General features: G+C 39.9%; 1 protein-coding gene across 1 annotated transcript; it reads left to right on the top strand.

The window, feature by feature from the left end:
• Positions 1–6,103: 6,103 nt before the first annotated feature.
• LOC109977741 (cytochrome P450 2J4) lies at positions 6,104–14,433 on the top strand. The gene is made up of 9 exons (XM_020627426.3): positions 6,104–6,310; positions 7,158–7,323; positions 7,410–7,562; positions 7,653–7,813; positions 7,963–8,139; positions 8,248–8,386; positions 12,058–12,245; positions 13,151–13,292; positions 13,394–14,433. The coding sequence occupies exons 1-9, from the start codon at positions 6,119–6,121 to the stop codon at positions 13,567–13,569; spliced, it is 1,494 nt and encodes a 497-aa protein (XP_020483082.1). The 5' UTR covers positions 6,104–6,118; the 3' UTR covers positions 13,570–14,433.
• Positions 14,434–18,076: the final 3,643 nt, after the last annotated feature.

The raw sequence follows: 18,076 nt of genomic DNA, 5'->3' as shown, positions 1-18,076 counted from the left end.
AGAAGCTAAAGGTTCACCTCGGTGGTTATCTGACATTATGATGAATGTTATACTCCACGTAAATGTGGACATTAAAAAACAAACTTTGTGTAGGAGCTGTAAACAGCATGATTACAATAATGTTCATCTTCTTAACTTTTAATAGATGTTGATTACCTGAATACTGTACCTTTGTTGTCTGGGTAGTACACTGTTGAATTTATAAATGTACTCTTACACACAGATGAATACAGAAAAATAGATGAGAACAAAAAAAATGATTTAATGAATAACTGATATTTTCTCTCTTTCTTTGCCATCCTGAAGACCCCTCACTAAAAGTCAATTTTCTCCTGGATCCATGTCACATGCTCGAGCTTCTTCTGAATGACTTTTCAACAGTCGAAGTTCTGGTGAGAGAAGATAGCCAGCAGACAGGACAGCAGTACATCAACGAGCTCCACAGGCTTCAGAAGGAGGAGGAGGGTTTGCACCTTGGAAGACTGTATTCATGCTGTTGAAATAAAAATAGATCTCCTCCAAACAACTTGCAATCAAACTATTTTCTTCCCATTTTAAAACCCTTTGTCCAGTTTAGATGGGAGAAGTTGATATTATGTGATATTGATCTGGGAAGACTACATTTCTAAATCATTTTTAACTGTGCTTTTATTCACAAGTTATTGATCTTATTTACTCTCCATGTATCTTGATTTAAGAGTGGGGCTGTGTTTAAGGGCATCATTTTGCAATGACTCTGTTCCATCCCATTTTAAGAAATGAACTGCATTAGTATTTATCAAAAGAATAAGAAGTTGTGTAAAAGTAGACTTCCTTCCCTAAGCTATTGAGTTGAGCATTAATGCACATTTTAGTCTTGTCATTTCAAATCTGAAATGTATACTCATAAGTAGAGACAAAGGAGTGCATTTATATAGAAATATTTATTTAATCTGAAAAACAACATTAAAAAAAGTCTGTTTTTACAGCAGAGATTAACATGTTTACATTTTGGTACAAAACAAACAAATAGGTGTGATTAGCTCATGTCTCGATGGACACACACTGTACGGGGGGTGAATGTTTTGATGACTCATCAGTTTTGATTTGATGAAGGATAAGAGTTATTCACAATAAGGCGTGTAGCTGACCAGCTTGACAGGCGGGCGCGGTGTAACGGTTTGTCAAGAGGCTTAAAACACGCCTCAGCTCTCAGCCTGTGGGTGACATCACTCAGGCCATCCGGGGGAGACCTCCCTCACAGCGAGTTGTTGAAGAGAAGCAACCGAAGTCCACCTCAGAAGAACCAACAAATGCAGATGTTGTTGAGGCTCAGGTTTCTCCCTCTGTCTCTGCAGCTCTCTGGGTACCTCGATGGACCAGTCACCAATAATCCACTGTGTCTATAGGAGAAATACAAAGGTGTTCAATTAATGCCTCAGACAAGACAAAATGTACAGTTAACTACATGTGACAGCTCAGGGTGTTTTTTTTGTTATGAGCCACATCTGCAGGAATAATATTGAACAAGGTAGCTGCAGCTCATCATAATAGATGCCAGTCTTAAACACTATTTTTTCTAATACTTAGTTTTTGGTGTGAAGCTGACACTGTCCACAGACTCCATGACTTCACGGGGTTCAATAGAAAACAAATGTCTTATAATAAATACTAAATAATTATTTTTCAATTGTCATGTTCACCCACATCGCTGTTGACATCAGTAAATATAAGACACAGACATTCCTCTTTTTGTCAGAACAGTAACATGAACTGTATGCTTTGTAATATTGATTTCTTCTGGATGTCTCATATTTGTTTACAGTCTATGGATAAAACTTTGTTAATGTATTTCTCTGCTAACACTGACAAAGTCTAACTTCTCTAACAAATAACTAATAACCATAGTTGTATATTTAACAAAGTGTAGTTTTAAGACTTTAATTAAATATTTGTGTTGAATATAATTCGTTTTAACTGTGTTGTAGAAAAGTTAAATGTTAACGTACTGTTTGTAGAGTTTTCTCAGGACGAGCAGGAATAGTTGATGATAGCAGCCTAGCTGTTAGCTATGCTGTCAAGTGGACCGCTAATGTCGAGCTGAATGGGCGGAGTTAAGTCCCGCTGGTCCCGCCTTACTGCTGTTGCTAGGTTGATCCGAAGTTAGGTTGAGACTGCAAATCCAATATGGATGCGGCCGTCGATTGGACTCATTTTCTGCCTATGTAACAGACGGGTCAGGGTTCGTCCAGTAATATTTACAGTCTATGGTTAGCACCTTCTTTTCAAAGGTGATAAATACAGACACAGTCACAGTCACCGCAATGTTTGTCAGGTTTTGTCAATTTTTAGAACAATTTCTCAATGAGTGTCATTAAATTTACAATTTGATCAACTTGTGACTGTTGAATTGCTGTGTGGAAGACAATGCAGAATATTTATCACGTTTAAGCAGCATGATGCTCGATTAATATTACATTACACCGCCGCCGGTTGTTGATGTTTGCGTTCACATTTCGGTTAGTCTCTTAAATCAGTAACAGTTATATTAAATCAGATCTTACCTTTAGTTTTATCTGGATACATAGAGAAATATTCTACCCTCGTATATAGTACTTTGAATTTCAGCCTGCACGGTGCATAGCCCACTTATCACTCAGACTGTAAACATGTACACATTAGTAATGATGCAGGCCAGATTACAATTATGTGACTTTGTTTTTGCCCTACATACTTTTTTCAGACTTTACCAGATGTTTTTATTTTTGCTGTAAAATAACTGTACAGTCAATGAACCACATCTATGCATCTATTTTATATTACGATTCTTGGTTTTAAATACAATTTCAATCACAAAACGATATAACAATATCAAGAAACATAGCATGTCAGTTATTATGTTTGCTCATTTTAAAAAATAAAATAAAAAGATAAATCCTGCCGGTGTTGTATGTTGTCTGGTTTTCAGTTTAACTGGTTACCTTTGTTTACAAACGTCAAAGGTTTGTCATGGCGATAGTAGATGTTACAACCACCGAGAGGAAACGTAGCTGACCTGGCGAATGCCTGAATGATTAAGGTTATAATTTAACTGATTTCAACAACTCATATCTACTGCGGTAAATATAATTGTATGAGTGAGCACTTCATCCCAGCCACCTGAGAAAAATACAAAATAAAGAAAATATAATCCATGTTCATGATCGCGCCGAGCTGGATTCGATCTCACTAAAACAAAATTAACATCTACTCATCTACGTCCTGCCTTACAGCGTGCGCCACCTGAACAGTCATCATCCATCATTTCCATTACGTATTTCTTTATGATGTCAGCCTCCTGGTCACATTTTAGTTTGGCTGCTTCTACAACAACTGGTTACCTCAGTTTATCTTCGCCTACCCGTACATAAAGTCACAAAGAAAGTCACTTTGAAACCAGAACGATCTGACTCGTTATACCAGGGGTCTCCAACCTTTCTTCATCTGAGAGCTACTTTCACAAAATGAAAGTGAGCTACATCACATCGCTTGCATTTATTTACACACAGTTTTTCTCTGGTGAGATCGAATCCAGCGCGACGCGATCATGCATACATTTTATTTTATTTTCTCGCAAGTGTCGTGTATAGTGCCCACTTATACAATCAGAAGTGGCCGTGGACATTTACATTTGAAAAGCATAGCAATACAAATGTTCAGGTAGCTTTTCTAAGATCAACTCAGCAGTCTCCTGTCATGTGAATCAAACAGTGGCTCAGTGTTTGCAGTTATTTTGAAATAGATTGTCACTGTTTCAAAGTATTTATTTGTCAAAATGGGTAGTGGTGTAGAGGTCTGTTATGTTGTGGTCCGTAAGGCTGTAGCCTCGAGAAAAAACCTTTATAGGCCTATGTGCGGGTATTTGAAGATAAACCGAGGTAACCAGTTGTTGTAGAAGCAGCCAAACTAAAATGTGACCAGGAGGCTGACATCATAAAGAAATACGTAATGGATTTGATGTAATACCACTGTTCAGGTGGCGCACGCTGTAAGGCAGGGCACAGGTGTGTAGGGGTTAATTTTGTTATAGTGAGATCGAATCCAGCTCGGCGCGATCATGAACATGTATTATATTTTCTTTATTTTGTATTTTTCTTAGGTGGCTGGGATGTAGTGCTCACTCAATTTGCCGCAGTAGATTTAAAATGCAACTTGAAATCAGTGCAATTATGATCAGACAGGCATTCTCCAGGTCAGCTACATTTCCTCTCCAAAGTCGGAAACATCTGCTGTCGGGTCCGTTCGGTAACCAGACAATGTGGGAACCAGACAACATACAACACCGGATAAGTAACCTAGCTTTACAACATTTCAGCTAATCTTAGACTGCTTATGTGTTAGCGAGCTAGATAACGACTTTAACCAATGACACATAAATCACTTTTTTACTTACCGAAAAAACTGCAAAGATCCCTTAGCTCCCACAGGTCAGTTAGAACAGTTTACTGCAGAACAACTCGAGACGAAAGACGAAAAAACTAAACGGAAAATTCAATGGCGTCTCGGCTTTCCTTCACTACGTAACTTTTGCTATTCACAAAGAGAGCTACGCAAGATCGGCGGCTGTCAATCATCGTCAAATATGACGTAAAATCCCGTTTTTCAACCTCAAATAACTTATTTAAAACAAACTTCACAGAAAAATGAGCACTTGAACATAATGTAGGGTGATAATAACTAATGATCACAGCAGAGTTTAGGTTTGGAAAAAAAATATGTTACGGGGTTTATGACCTATACTGCAGCCAGTCAGTAGGGGGAGCTCTAAAAATAAAAGCGTCACTCTCTTCACCCTGTACACACATGACTGTGTGGCCACAAGCAGCTCCAACATCATCGTGAAATTTGCAGATGACACGTGGTTGTTGGTCGCATCAGCAACAATGATGAGCAGACATATACAGGGGAGTTTGGAAACCTGTCACAGTGGTGCCAGGACAACAACCTGCTCCTGAATGTCAGCAAAACCAAGGAGCTGATTGTGGACTTTAGGAGAGGACTGCAGAGGGATTACACCCCAGTAAGAATTGATGGGACGCTGGTGGAGAGGGTGTGCAGCTTTAAGTACCTGGGGGTGCAAATCTCTGAGGATTTAACATGGACAGCCCACATTGACAGTCAGATGAAGAGGGCGAGGCAGCGTCTCTACCATGGGTACAACACTCCCCACCCTCCAGGACATCTTTACAAGGAGGAGCACAGCCAGGGCAAACAAGGTCATGAGAGAGCCCCACTACCCAGGTCACGTACTGTTTATGTGGCTACCCTCTGGCAGGCGCCTTCGACACATCAAGGCGAACACAGAAAGACTCAGGAAGAGCTTTTTTCCTCAAGCTGTCTGGACTGTTAACTCCACTCTCCTCAGTTAAAAACATAAACAGAACTAAACAAAACAGAACTGTGATTACATGATGCACACACACCACACATTCCAATCTGCACATTGCACTTTGACACCCTGGACACTTTACACACTGGCACTTTACACTGTTTACATTATTCTTTATTTTGTATATTCAAATATTTATTTTTTAATTTTACATTATATTTCTATATTACTGTGTATATGTGTATTAGTAATCTGAGTGTTTATTGCATGGCCTTTTGGAGCAGTCTTTACATTTCACTACACATCTGTATGAGCATGTGAAAAATTAAAATCTTGAATCTTGAATGTTATCATGAGTTTACAGAACTAAAAAATGGTTGCCTTATTGAATCTTTGTGTTCCGACTTGTGTTTAAAAGAGGTCTATAGAAATTCTAAAGAGATTAAATCGAAGAGAAGGGTCTTCCACTGTATGTTATTTATACATATTTTTCATTTCCAATTCATCAGGATAGTTTTCTTGGCGATAGTTAAGTCAATGATGACAGTTTATTGTGTTTACATGGACAGTGCAATGTGTTTACACAGACAGTGCAATGTGTTTACACACCTATGCACATAAACATTATCCTATCCTAACCCTTACCACTCCCAATAAAGTAGAGTGTAGTCGCTGAGTGAATAGACAATCTGTTCAATCCGTAAACCACAAGTGCTTCAAGTCAGAGAGCAGGAAGTCTTCCTCCTGCTGCTGGCCTCTTTCATTTTAACAATGTGGCTTTATGATTTTTTACTGAGTTTAGACCTCAAGGGGCTATTTCTGTTTCTTATTATTTTCTTCATAATAGCAGACTACCTCAAAAACTGGAATCCTCCTAATTTTCCTCCAGGACCATGGTTTTTTCCAATTGTGGGGAATATTCACAGTGTTGACAGTGAACATCCAGACAAGTATATTACCAAGGTAAGGCTTAAAACAAAGCAGAACTCTTACAGTTTGTGTAAATTCAATGTACCAAAGGTGAACTTTAATGTGATTGCTTAATTGCTTCATTTCTACTTTTTTTAATTGTTAAAAAATATATTATGTAGATTTATTATTCACAATATTTGACTCTTTTACAAAAATGAACTTAATGAATGAACCCTAAGGAGAATTCAGTAATTTGATTGCAGAGGGGATGAAGAATTTAGGATAACGGTTAGTTTTACAGACAGCTGAAAAATAGGTCCTGATGGCAAAATAAGTCCTGATGGCAACTGAGAAAATGGAAAAAGAACATGACCAGAAGAAGCTAAAATACTTTCAGCCTTTTGGAGGATCTGTTGGTTACAGAAGAAGTTCAAATCTCTGTTTCACACCGGTAATCTTCAGACAGATGTTGACAATGCTGTTCAGACTGCTTTTGTTGTTTACTGAAAGCCTGTAAAGCCAGCAGATGAAGGAGTAATAAAAGAGACTCTCAATGAAAGACTGATATAAACAACAGAATTATAGGACTGACTGAAAATTAATTCAGTGTCCTTCAAATGGGAACTCTCTGTTGCCCTCACTTTACAATGGACTCAGTGTGGACATCAAATTTAAGTTGGTCATCGAAATACCAATACAACCAATACATATCCGATATCAAAGTGTTTGTATGAACCTACTTTTTTCCACATTACCATAGCAAATGATGCACTCCATGGTTGCCTCTCTCTTGTGTTTGAAGTCAAAGATCAGTTCCTTGGTTTTTAGAAACAATCAGTTCAAATGTTCACATGGTTTGTGGTTCATAAGTGTTTAATCATTGATGTGTTGTCCACAGCTGGCTGACATTTATGGAAGTGTATTCAGCGTTCGTCTCGGCAGAGAAAAGATGGTGTGTGTGTCTGGATACAAGGCTGTGAAGGATGCTATCGTGACACAGGCTGAGAACTTTGTGGATCGACCCCAAAGTTCAGTCGAGGATAGATTGTACTCAGGAAGCTCAGGTTTACATCTCTCTTTCACTACTTATTCTTGAAAAAATAGTCCTGCTGAGCCACTAACCTTATTTCATCTGTATTAATTTCTCTAGGTGGTCTGTTCATGAGCAATGGCGAAACATGGAAGAGACAGCGAAGATTTGCCTTATCTACGTTACGTACCTTTGGCCTTGGCAAAAACACCATGGAGCAGAGTATCTGTGAGGAGATCCAACACCTGCAGGAGGATATTGAGCAGGAGAAAGGTTCTTCACAATGACTTTAACATCAGCTCATGATCAGAAGTTTCAGGTATTTTCTAGTCATTGTCTGAACAGTTGAATCCTTTCCTGCAGGTGAACTTTTCGACCCAGCAAACCACTTTAACAAAGCTGTGTCAAACATCATTTGCCAACTGGTGATGGGGAAACGATTTGAGTACAGCGACCACAACTTCCAACACATGCTGAAATGTCTGTCAGAGGTTCTCTATCTGGAGGGCTCTATATGGAGTTGGGTGGGTCAATCTAATATCATATAAATGGAGGGGGGGGGGGGGCAGTCAATAATCAATAATCAGACTGAAAGTCACATGTCTTTGGACTAAATTGATCTTAAAAGTTAAATTTTGATGCTAGTGTATCTCTCATGTTTTTTTGGATGTAGATATATGAATCTTTCCCTTCAGTGATGAAGCACATGCCAGGTCCTCACAACAAAATGTTCGACAACTTCGACATCCTGAAAGAATTTCTCAGTCAGGAGGTACAAAGGCACAAGAAGAACCTGGACCACAACGATCCCCGGGACTACATTGACGCTTTCATCATTGAAATGGAAAAAGTAAGAGAAGAAATGCGTGACACACACTGCACTACATTGAAGTTCTTCTCCTCAGTTTACTAATCCCTCTTTCTTGTATTATCGTATTATATCTGCTTTTCTAAATAGCACAAAGAGACCGATGTGGGCTTCAATGAGATCAATCTGGCTGTGTGCTCTTTGGATCTGTTCCTGGCTGGAACAGAGACGACCTCCACTACTTTGCTGTGGGCTTTGGTTTACCTCATCAATAACCCGGAAATTCAGGGTGGGTGATAATACAAGTGCCTTTACTTAAAGGGATACCCATTTGCATTAAGCATTGTATTAGTAGTGAACTGGTAGTATTTTTGAATGGTCGTGCATCCAGCCCTCATTTCCCCCTGAGACTGGAAAGTTCTGTATTTCTAAGTCTGAAAAGGAGCTTCCAGTGACGCAAATATCGTCATATTGAGTCACTGTAAACTGTTGCGGTTAGTGATGTGAAACTACAACGCTAGTTCCTCATATTTTCGACCACTGAAGCTTCAGACCAATCACAGATCAGTGGGTGGGAACTCACTCCCAGAATCGAAAGTTAACATCCGCCATATTGCTTGGAAGCTATGCTAACAGGCTCTATGGAGAAAGCTGATAATGGTGAAAAAATATAAATATATATCGGCGAGACTGCTGCCCACAGGCCGGTCTTGTGTTTTGGCTGCAGCGGCTGCTGGCGGGCCGTCGCTGGCCGTCGCTGGCCGCAGCTAGCACTGGCCACCGGGGCCGTTGCTGGCTAATGTTTTTATTACTATATTTCTACTGCTATATTGTATATTTTGGAGAAACTGTAACGATCGAATTTCCCTCTGGGATTAATAAAGTATTTCTGATTCTGATTCTGAAATCGAGGACCTTAGTGGGAGTGGAATGCGGTGCTGTGCATTCTGGGATTTTGTGTCTTTCATCCACGTAAGACAATTTCTGCCTTTTGTCGGCCAAGAAGGTACCAACTTAAAAATGTATTTCACATTTCTACTACATATATGACCCAATGTCAATACAGATTCATGTTTCAACGGGTGAAGAATCCCTTTAACTTACTGTGAAACAGCAAGAAAACAAGACCACAGCCATGATGGCAGTTCTGGGAGGCTATGCTTTTACTATTTAGTCTACCGCTGAGGTTGATTGAAATGTATTATTTGTTTTAGGTATTTTGGAATAAACAAAAGTATTGAAAATGTAAAAAAAGAAGGCATAATTCCAATTTAATGTAATCCAGCCAGAGTAATGGCTCATGTAACCAGGGCAACACTGGTGATTTCAGGTAAGAATGACAGGGGTTATCCCTCCACCCATCAAATTCCTTCAGCATTTCCGAGGTGGATTGTGGTGGCAGCAGACAAAGTAAGTCAACCCTGACTTCCCTCTCCCCAGCAACATTTTCCAGATCAGATGGGATATATAGTCCCTCTTGGGAACTCTGGTTCTACACTGGGCTCTCCTCCCAGTTGGGCGTGGCCAGAAAACCTCTAAAGGGAGGCATCCGGGAGGCATCCTAATCAGAGGCCCGAACCACCTCAACTGGCTCTATTTGATGTGAAGGAGTGGCAGCTCTGCTCTGAGCTTCCCCTGAAAGTCAAAGCTCCTCACCCTATCTCTAAGGATATGCCCAGGAGGATGTTCATTTTGGAGGATATTCATTTTGTTTGCTTGTAACCACGATCTTATTTCGGTCACTACCCATAGCTCATGACCATAGGGTTGGAGCAAAGATCGACCTGTTAATAGAGAGCTTTGCCTTCAGCCTCAGCTCCCTCTTAAACACAACGGTTCAGTATAATGCCCGCATTACTGCCGACGCTGAGCCAATCTGCCTGTGAATCTCACATCCGATCTTACACTCACTCATGAACAAGACCCACAGACAGTGACCTCTGCCAAAACGTCCTTCAGGAAACGTGACGCGTTGGTTTGGTTCAGGAGTTCCTCAAATTATTGTTGGTGACCTTCTTGTTCACCTGGGCAAACTCCAACACAGCAGCGATAAGCGAGGGGGTTGTTTGTATCCCCACACCTGCCCAGTGCCTCTCACCCTGAACAACAGAGTCTAGCCCCTCTCCAGGAATTTGGTTCCAGAACTAATGCTGTGTTGAGGTGAGCCCAACTATCACACTATCTAGTGTTACTGACAAAATGTAAAGCTAGCTGGTAGTCCTGGCATACACGTGTCCCCCTGATGCATCCAACTTTCATTCTAAAGTGTCACAAGAATAAAATCCACAGGTTGGTACTGAATCCAAGTAGCACAAGTTTAGACACGAACACTGACAAGGACGCAGTATGAAAACCGCGCATCTCCACAGCTTGTCAATACTCCACACAGCCCTCAGCTCAATGAGGGAAATGTGCCACGTTGTGCCCTGTGAAAGCTACAGTAACTTAAAGCAACACCTTTATCAAAACTAAATAAAAGGGCCAATAAAAGACGTTAAAACAATTAATCTAATATTTAAGTGTAGCTTCAATTACGATTAGCATTCTTGAAATGAAACTAACACACCAACTCTTCATGTGTATTTAGTAAGGATATTATGAAACACAGAATAACCAAGAAAACAACAAGCCAGTCCTTGCCGCATACATCTAGCTTGTAGCGCTCCCCCTCCTGCACCAGCTTGAGCCCCTTCCCCACCAGAGAGCTGATGTTCCACGTCCAAATAACAACTCTGCACAACAGGGGATTATCACACCCAGGCCCCCGCATACGCCTGTCACCCAGTATAGCATGCCCCCAAACCCCATGCCTTTCCCTGATGGTGGTGTGCCAAAAGGGAAGTGGCTCCATGTAGTTCTTTTGGGCTGAGCCCGACCGGGTCCACTGGCGGTAAGTCCGGCTACTATGGAGTCAGTCCACGGCTACTAGATCAGTCTCAATACACACAAAAGCACACAGAAGGATTCACAAATGTATTTCAATGCACACACAAATATATTTCATTCTATATAAATGTAAAACAAATCCACAAATAAAAAAATAAGATTCACAAATGTATTTCTGATTCACACACAAATATTTATAATTTTGTATATATGTAATAGAAATCCACAAATATATAAAGTGTTCAGTCTGCATTTACAAACTGTTTGTCATTTGTGAACCACATGCATTTCATGCATTTGTTACCTCCAGGTTGGATTATTGTAACTCTCTTTTGTCAGGGTGCTCTGGTAAGTCTCTAAAGACTCTTCAACTAGTCCGGAAGGCTGCAGCTCGTGTACAGACCAGAACTAGGAAAAGGGACCACATTACTCCTGTGTTGGCTTCTCTGCACTGGCTCCCTATACAATCTAGAATAGAATTCAAGATCCTTCTTCTCATTTACAAAGCTCTAAATGGCCAGGCACCATTTTATCTTAAGGAGCTACTAGTGACGTTTTACCCTTCGAGAACATTACGCTCCCAGAATGCAGGCTTGCCAGTGGTACCTACAATCTCTAAGTGTAGTATGGGAGGTAAAACCTTCAGTTATCAGGCTCCTCTCCTCTGGAACTGTCTTCCAGCCGGGGTCCAGGAGGCAGACACAGTCTGTATTTTTAAGAATAGACTTAAAACTCTCCTTTTTGATAAATCTCAGTCACTAACCACCTACTTTCCTGGGAACTCTTGAGCTCGTTGGTTGACGGCCTGCCAGAACAATCCCCCCCCCCCCCCCCCCCCCCCACCGGATTGTTGATGGACGGCTTGCCTGAACAACAAGTTCTGCAGTAAAGATCACTCACATGGTCATGTTCAGTATAGTTCTTTCTCTACTCCGTACTGGAGTCATTTTAATGTGACTGATAGGAGACAAACATCCTCAACCATCATTTTTAAGTTAACATGTCAAGATATAAATTTGTCATTTCAAGTTGTACTTTTTCTTTTTCTGTTCCTTCACCTTTACTGTATTTTAGAGAAAGTCCAGGCAGAGATAGATGGCGTGATTGGACAAAGCCGCCTGCCCACTATGGCCGACAGACCCAACCTGCCCTACACTGATGCTGTCATCCATGAAATCCAGAGATATGGAAATATCGTTCCTCTCAATGGATTCAGAATGGCTGCCAAGGACACAACACTGGGTGGTTATTTCATCCCTAAGGTACATGTCCTTCAAAGTCATTAGGGCTGCACGATATTGGGAAAAAATTACATTGCAATATTTTTGTATCCCGCGATATATATTGTGATATTTTTTAAAGTTTACTGCTTCACTCTGCTCAGCAGAATTCACCCTGACTCTCCCTGAAATTATGATTACAGACTCTCACCTGTCTGCCTCTGTCTCTCACTGCCTCCGGGAACGCTATTTGCGTTTTAATCATGTTGATATCCGTTAATTATCGATATTGATCTATAATATTTCCTGCAAGTGATTCTTCTCACATCAGGTCAGACTTTTTAATAACGCGCTCATGCACTGAGGTTCCATCATTTAAGTTTCCCTCCGCGGCCAAATAATATTGCGGGAATATTTATTAAATAATACTACTACTTCGACATTAAATTACGACTGCTTCAAGTTTTATGGCAGCTCATGAAATCGTAAGGAATGGGAAGGAGGACGTGAAATAAACAATAGAATGGGCTATCAGAAGATCGAAACTTAGGCCTCAAAAATGAAACCGAGAGCCCGTTCTGACTGAAGACTAAGTTGAACGCACAGACCTGGAAGCCGACCCTGATAACAGCAGGTGAGATGACAGAGCGCTGAGAAGGTGTTCTAACTATGAACATAGTTGCATGTAATGTGGTAAAATATATAAATGTATGCTCATTTAGATCTATTAGTAATGTGAATGGGCTTAGACAGGATACATAAACTTAATTGAAAGGCTCAAATATATGTTTTTATTTTTTATGTCCTTGCAGTGTGACTAATCGCACAGATGATGCGAGATGATGATGCTGAAATTATATATCCTGCAGCCTTAAAAGTAATTTAAACCCTATACTTCTAAACTGCTATTTTTGCATTAATTTTTGCTTTTTGATGGGTTTTTTTAGGGCACGACCCTGATGCCCATCCTGACCTCTGTGCTGTTTGACAAGACTGAGTGGGAGACTCCAGACACCTTCAACCCTGGACACTTCCTCAACTCTGAGGGAAAGTTCTTGAAGAAAGAAGCTTTCCTTCCCTTCTCTGCAGGTACACCACTTCCCCATGAAACTTAACTTTAACCTGATGCAGAATACAGTTTATTCCTGAGCTCTTACTTCAGTATGTGTTGTTATTATTGGTCATTTCAGGGAAACGTGTGTGTCTTGGAGAAAGTCTTGCCAAGATGGAGCTGTTCCTATTTTTGGTTGGTCTACTACAGAAGTTTTCTTTTTCTGTTCCTGATGGAGTTGAGCTTAGCACTGAAGGAATCACTGGAATGACACGCGTGCCTCACCCATTCAAGGTTTACGCTAAAGTGCGTTAAACTGAACGACATCTCCCTGAGCCATGCAACATCTAATCAAAGTTTAATAGACAAGACAAACTTAATACCTTAGGACCTGTGTCCACAGACAACGCTTTTTGTGCTGGAAACGCTGAAGACTTCCGTTTCAGAGCCCTTTTTACCATTGCACTGTAGCTACTGTAGGTGAGAAAAGTAAACTTCCGCTTCCCTCAGTAATGTCTGTTAGGTGTGTTTTAGATAGCTCCATGTGCATAATATTTGCTTAAATTCAAGGAAATATCACCAAGAAAACATGAAAACAATGTAAAAAGTAGTCCTGTACTGACACCAGCAGTAGCTCTACACATGGAAATTGTATTGTTGAAAAAATTAGTCAGACTGGCGTCTCCTCCGCCATTGTTGTTGACAAAGCCTGATGTTGTAAGTGACATTGAAGTCCGTGGTGCTGTTCCAAAAGTTGTTCTGTTGTCGACTGAGAGCGCTGTGAGCGCAGCGTCAAAAACAGCTGACGCAGAGGACTTTTTACCACCCAGGACTCTGAGCTCTAAAAACACTGAACTACATTTGTTTTGTTTTGAAAACGAGTGCTGCCAGTGCAAAAACTGCTGTCTGTGGACAAAAGCCCTTAAGAACTAATACTATATATTATGCCCAAACTCAACCTTTCATTGTATTATGTATCATTTGTATTAATGCTTCTGAATATACAACCTTCTTTTGTTCCTTGTTATTAATGACAAAATGTATGAAAGCGTCATATACTGATTCTTTTAAACATGCATTTACGCTGTAATGTTTTTTACAAAGTTCTAAAAAAGGTTAAACTCAAGTAATAATATTTACAAGTGAATAATATAATAAAATGATCACAAAATACACAAATGTATTTTTCTTTTCTTTTTTACTTTCTTTTGCTTGGCATCCAGAAGTTGAAGCATGTACAAAAACATTCATGGCGTGCCCGTGTTACACCATCACAAGCGGCTGTGGGTCAGTGGTAGATTCATCGTCTCTCAACCGGAAGGTGCTCATGCAGCAACATGTCTGATGTGTCCTTGGGCAAGACACTTAACCCCGAATTGCTCCCACTGCATCGGCGGCAGCGTATGAATACGTATGAATGAGATCAGTTACTTCTGATTGTCTCCCTACACAGCAACCTCTACCATCAGTGTGTGAATGTGTAGGTGTGGCATGTGGTGTAAAAGCGCCTTGAGTAGTCAGAAGACTAGAAAAGCGCTTTATAAACTCAAGTCCATTTACCACATAGTCTTCCTTACATTTTAAGGATTATAAATTGTTACTAAAATTACTTTGATGCTGATAGCGATTACAATAACACGGTCCAATCATATGAGAGATCATTTTAACTTTGAGTCCTATGTGAAGACATGCTCTTCAGAATCAGCACTGCAAAGACAAGATGATGGCGTCCACCTTCACAACCTGCTGCTTCAGTCTGGCTGCATCATGGTTACCTACAGGAACACCACAGAAATGTAATCAAAGTACTTCACTTTATTTATCAGAGGATGTACTGTATGCAAAGTAAAAAAAATGTAGCTGTAATTCCTCAAAAAGATTTGAGACTGCTTTGTTATTTGAGAGCACAGATTGTTTCTTTTCCCTTCTCTCTGTTTGCCTGTACATGACCTTTTAGTGCTGTAAAAGATGCTACAGTAAATCCTGGATCAGCTGTGCGGATGGTGTGACTGTGTGGTAAAGCTTTGTTAAAGTTGTCACGCACATGCTCATATGCCTTTGGAGAGTAAAATTATAAAATATAAAATAGTATTTTATTGGTGAGGTGCCAATAAAAAATATAAAATATAATGTTGGTGAAAAGAGGGAAATAGGACGACATAAATGTCAATGTTGAAATTCTTTTGAATACAGAGGCTGTGAATGTTCAGTTTTCTTTGGCTATAAAAAGGCAACAATAGCCTGTAGTTTAATCATGGTGTTTCTCTTCGTTAACGATTATTGAAGCGAAATCAAAAATAAATGCATGACATTTAAAACATATTAACATGTGTGGGGAAAAACGTGATCTTTATGTCTTCTTTTGTTGTGCCTATGTCTCCTCCTAACTACAATAACAGCAGCATGTTGTGTGTAACACTGGTCTCCTGCATTAACACCTTCTTTTCAAAGGTGTTAAATACAGACACAGTCACAATCACCGCAATGTTTGTCAGGTTTTGTCAATTTTTAGAACAATTTCTCAATGAGTGTCATTAAATTTACAATATGATCAACTTATGACTGTTGAATTGGTGTGTGGAAGACAATGCAGAATATTTATCACGTTTAAGCAGCATGATGCTCGGTTAATATTACATTACACCACCGCCGGTTGTTGATGTTTGCGTTCACGTTTCGGTTAGTCTCTTAAATCAGTAACAGTTATATTAAATCAGAGCTTACCTTTAGTTTTATCTGGATACATAGAGAAATATTCTACCCTCGTATACGAGGTATATACAGTATATATATATATAGTACTTTGAATTTCAGCCTGCACGGTGAAAGTAAAACCTGTTACTCTCGCTATAGCCCACTTATCACTCAGACTGTAAACATGTACACATTAGTAATGATGCAGGCCAGATTACAATTATGTGACTTTGTTTTTGTCCTAGATACTTTTGAGACTTTACCAGACAAATTTATTTTTACTGTAAAATAACTGTACAGTCAATGAACCGCATCTATGAGCGGATTTTTTATTACGATTCTTGGTTTTAAATACAATTTCAATCACAATAACGATATAACAATATCAAGAAACATAGCATGTCAGTTATTAGGTTTGCTCATTTAATAAAATAAAATAAAAAGATAAATCATGCCGGATAAGTAACCTAGCTTTACAACATTTCAGCTAACCTTAGACTGCTTATGTGTTAGCTAGCTAGATAACAACTTTAACCAATGACACATAAATCACTTTTTTACTTACCGAAAAAACTGCAAAGATCCCTTAGCTCCCACAGGTCGGTTAGAACAGTTTACTGCAGAACAACTCATTTTGCCAGCTCCAAAAAGACGAAAAAACTGAACGGAAAAATTCAATGGCGTCTCAGCTTTCCTTCACTACGTAACTTTTGCTATTCACAAAGAGAGCTACGCAAGATCGGCGGCTGTCAATCATCGTCAAATATGACGTAAAATCCTGTTTTTCAACCTCAAATAACTTATTTAAAACAAACTTCACAGAAAAATGAGCACTTGAACACAATGTAGGGTGATAATAACTAATGATCACAGCAGAGTTTATGTTTGGAAAAAAATTATGTGACGAGTATTTTAGCTTTACAGTTTGACCCACATCCCGTCTGTTATCATTGAGGAGGCGGGGTTTATGACCTATACTGCAGCCAGTCAGTAGGGGGAGCTCTAAAAATAAAAGCTTCACTAGACCGGGGACCTTGTCCCGTCCATTATTTTTACAGTCTATGGTCCCCACGTGTGCCAAGTCTGATCTGATTTGTCGGCTCTGTTGTGATTGGTCAGCCGCTCAGCACGGTTCTCGGAAATGTCACGCCCCTTTCACCATATTGGGAATGCAGTCACTTTGGCTCTGAGGGCCGGGGAGCAAAAACATTAGCACCTTAGCACTACTGTGCAACCGCAGGCTACAGCATATCATGGGAGTGCTACAGAAGTTAACAGGCGCGCAACATGAGCTGCAGGGCTTGCCACAACAAGCCAATGGGCTTAGATCAGTGATATCACACTGACAAGACGTCACACTGGCAATTTTTTTTTGAGGGGGGCTAGAACCAAGCGTTACATGCAGCTAATGCTACAGCTAACAGGAGGACGTAGGAGAAGCCGCGTTTCCGCGGACTTTGAATTTTTGCCCATGGTCCTGGAGGAAAATTAGGAGGATTCCAGTTTTTGAGGTAGTCTGCTATTATGAAGAAAATAATAAGAAACAGAAATAGCCCCTTGAGGTCTAAACTCAGTAAAAAATCATAAAGCCGCATTGTTAAAATGAGAGAGGCCAGCAGCAGGAGGAAGACTTCCTATGTTCTAACTTGAAGCACTTATGGTTTACAAATTCCTGTCAAATATTGATAAACAGATGGTCTACTCACTCAGCGACTACACTCTATACCAGGGGTCTCCAACAGGTAGCTCGGGAGCTACTGGTAGCTCATGGGCAGGTTTTTCAGTAGCTCGCCTATAGGTTGACCGACTGTGTGAAAAATAAAAATAAAAATCTGACGACGGTAAATGCACCTCTTCCCACTATTCATATATTTGGCCCATAAAAACAAGTATGAAGTACTAATGTTTTCTTGGACATTGATGTGAATTTAAGATTATTGATAAGCATTGGCTTATTGCAATTTCACACGTCTACAAACAGTAGCTTAATTCAGTTTAGCTATGTAAATAAATGCAAGCGATTTGATGCAAGTAGCCCTTTCATTTTTTTGAAAGTAACTCTCAGATGAAAAAAGGTTGGAGACCCCTGCTCTATACATTTTTGAACAGGTTGAGATTAGGGTAAAAC

Source organism: Labrus bergylta, chromosome 6, assembly GCF_963930695.1.
Source record: "Labrus bergylta chromosome 6, fLabBer1.1, whole genome shotgun sequence".
Classification (NCBI taxonomy): domain Eukaryota; kingdom Metazoa; phylum Chordata; class Actinopteri; order Labriformes; family Labridae; genus Labrus; species Labrus bergylta.
The sequence above is the reverse complement of the archived record's forward strand: the minus strand, read 5'-3'. Positions and strand labels throughout refer to the sequence as shown.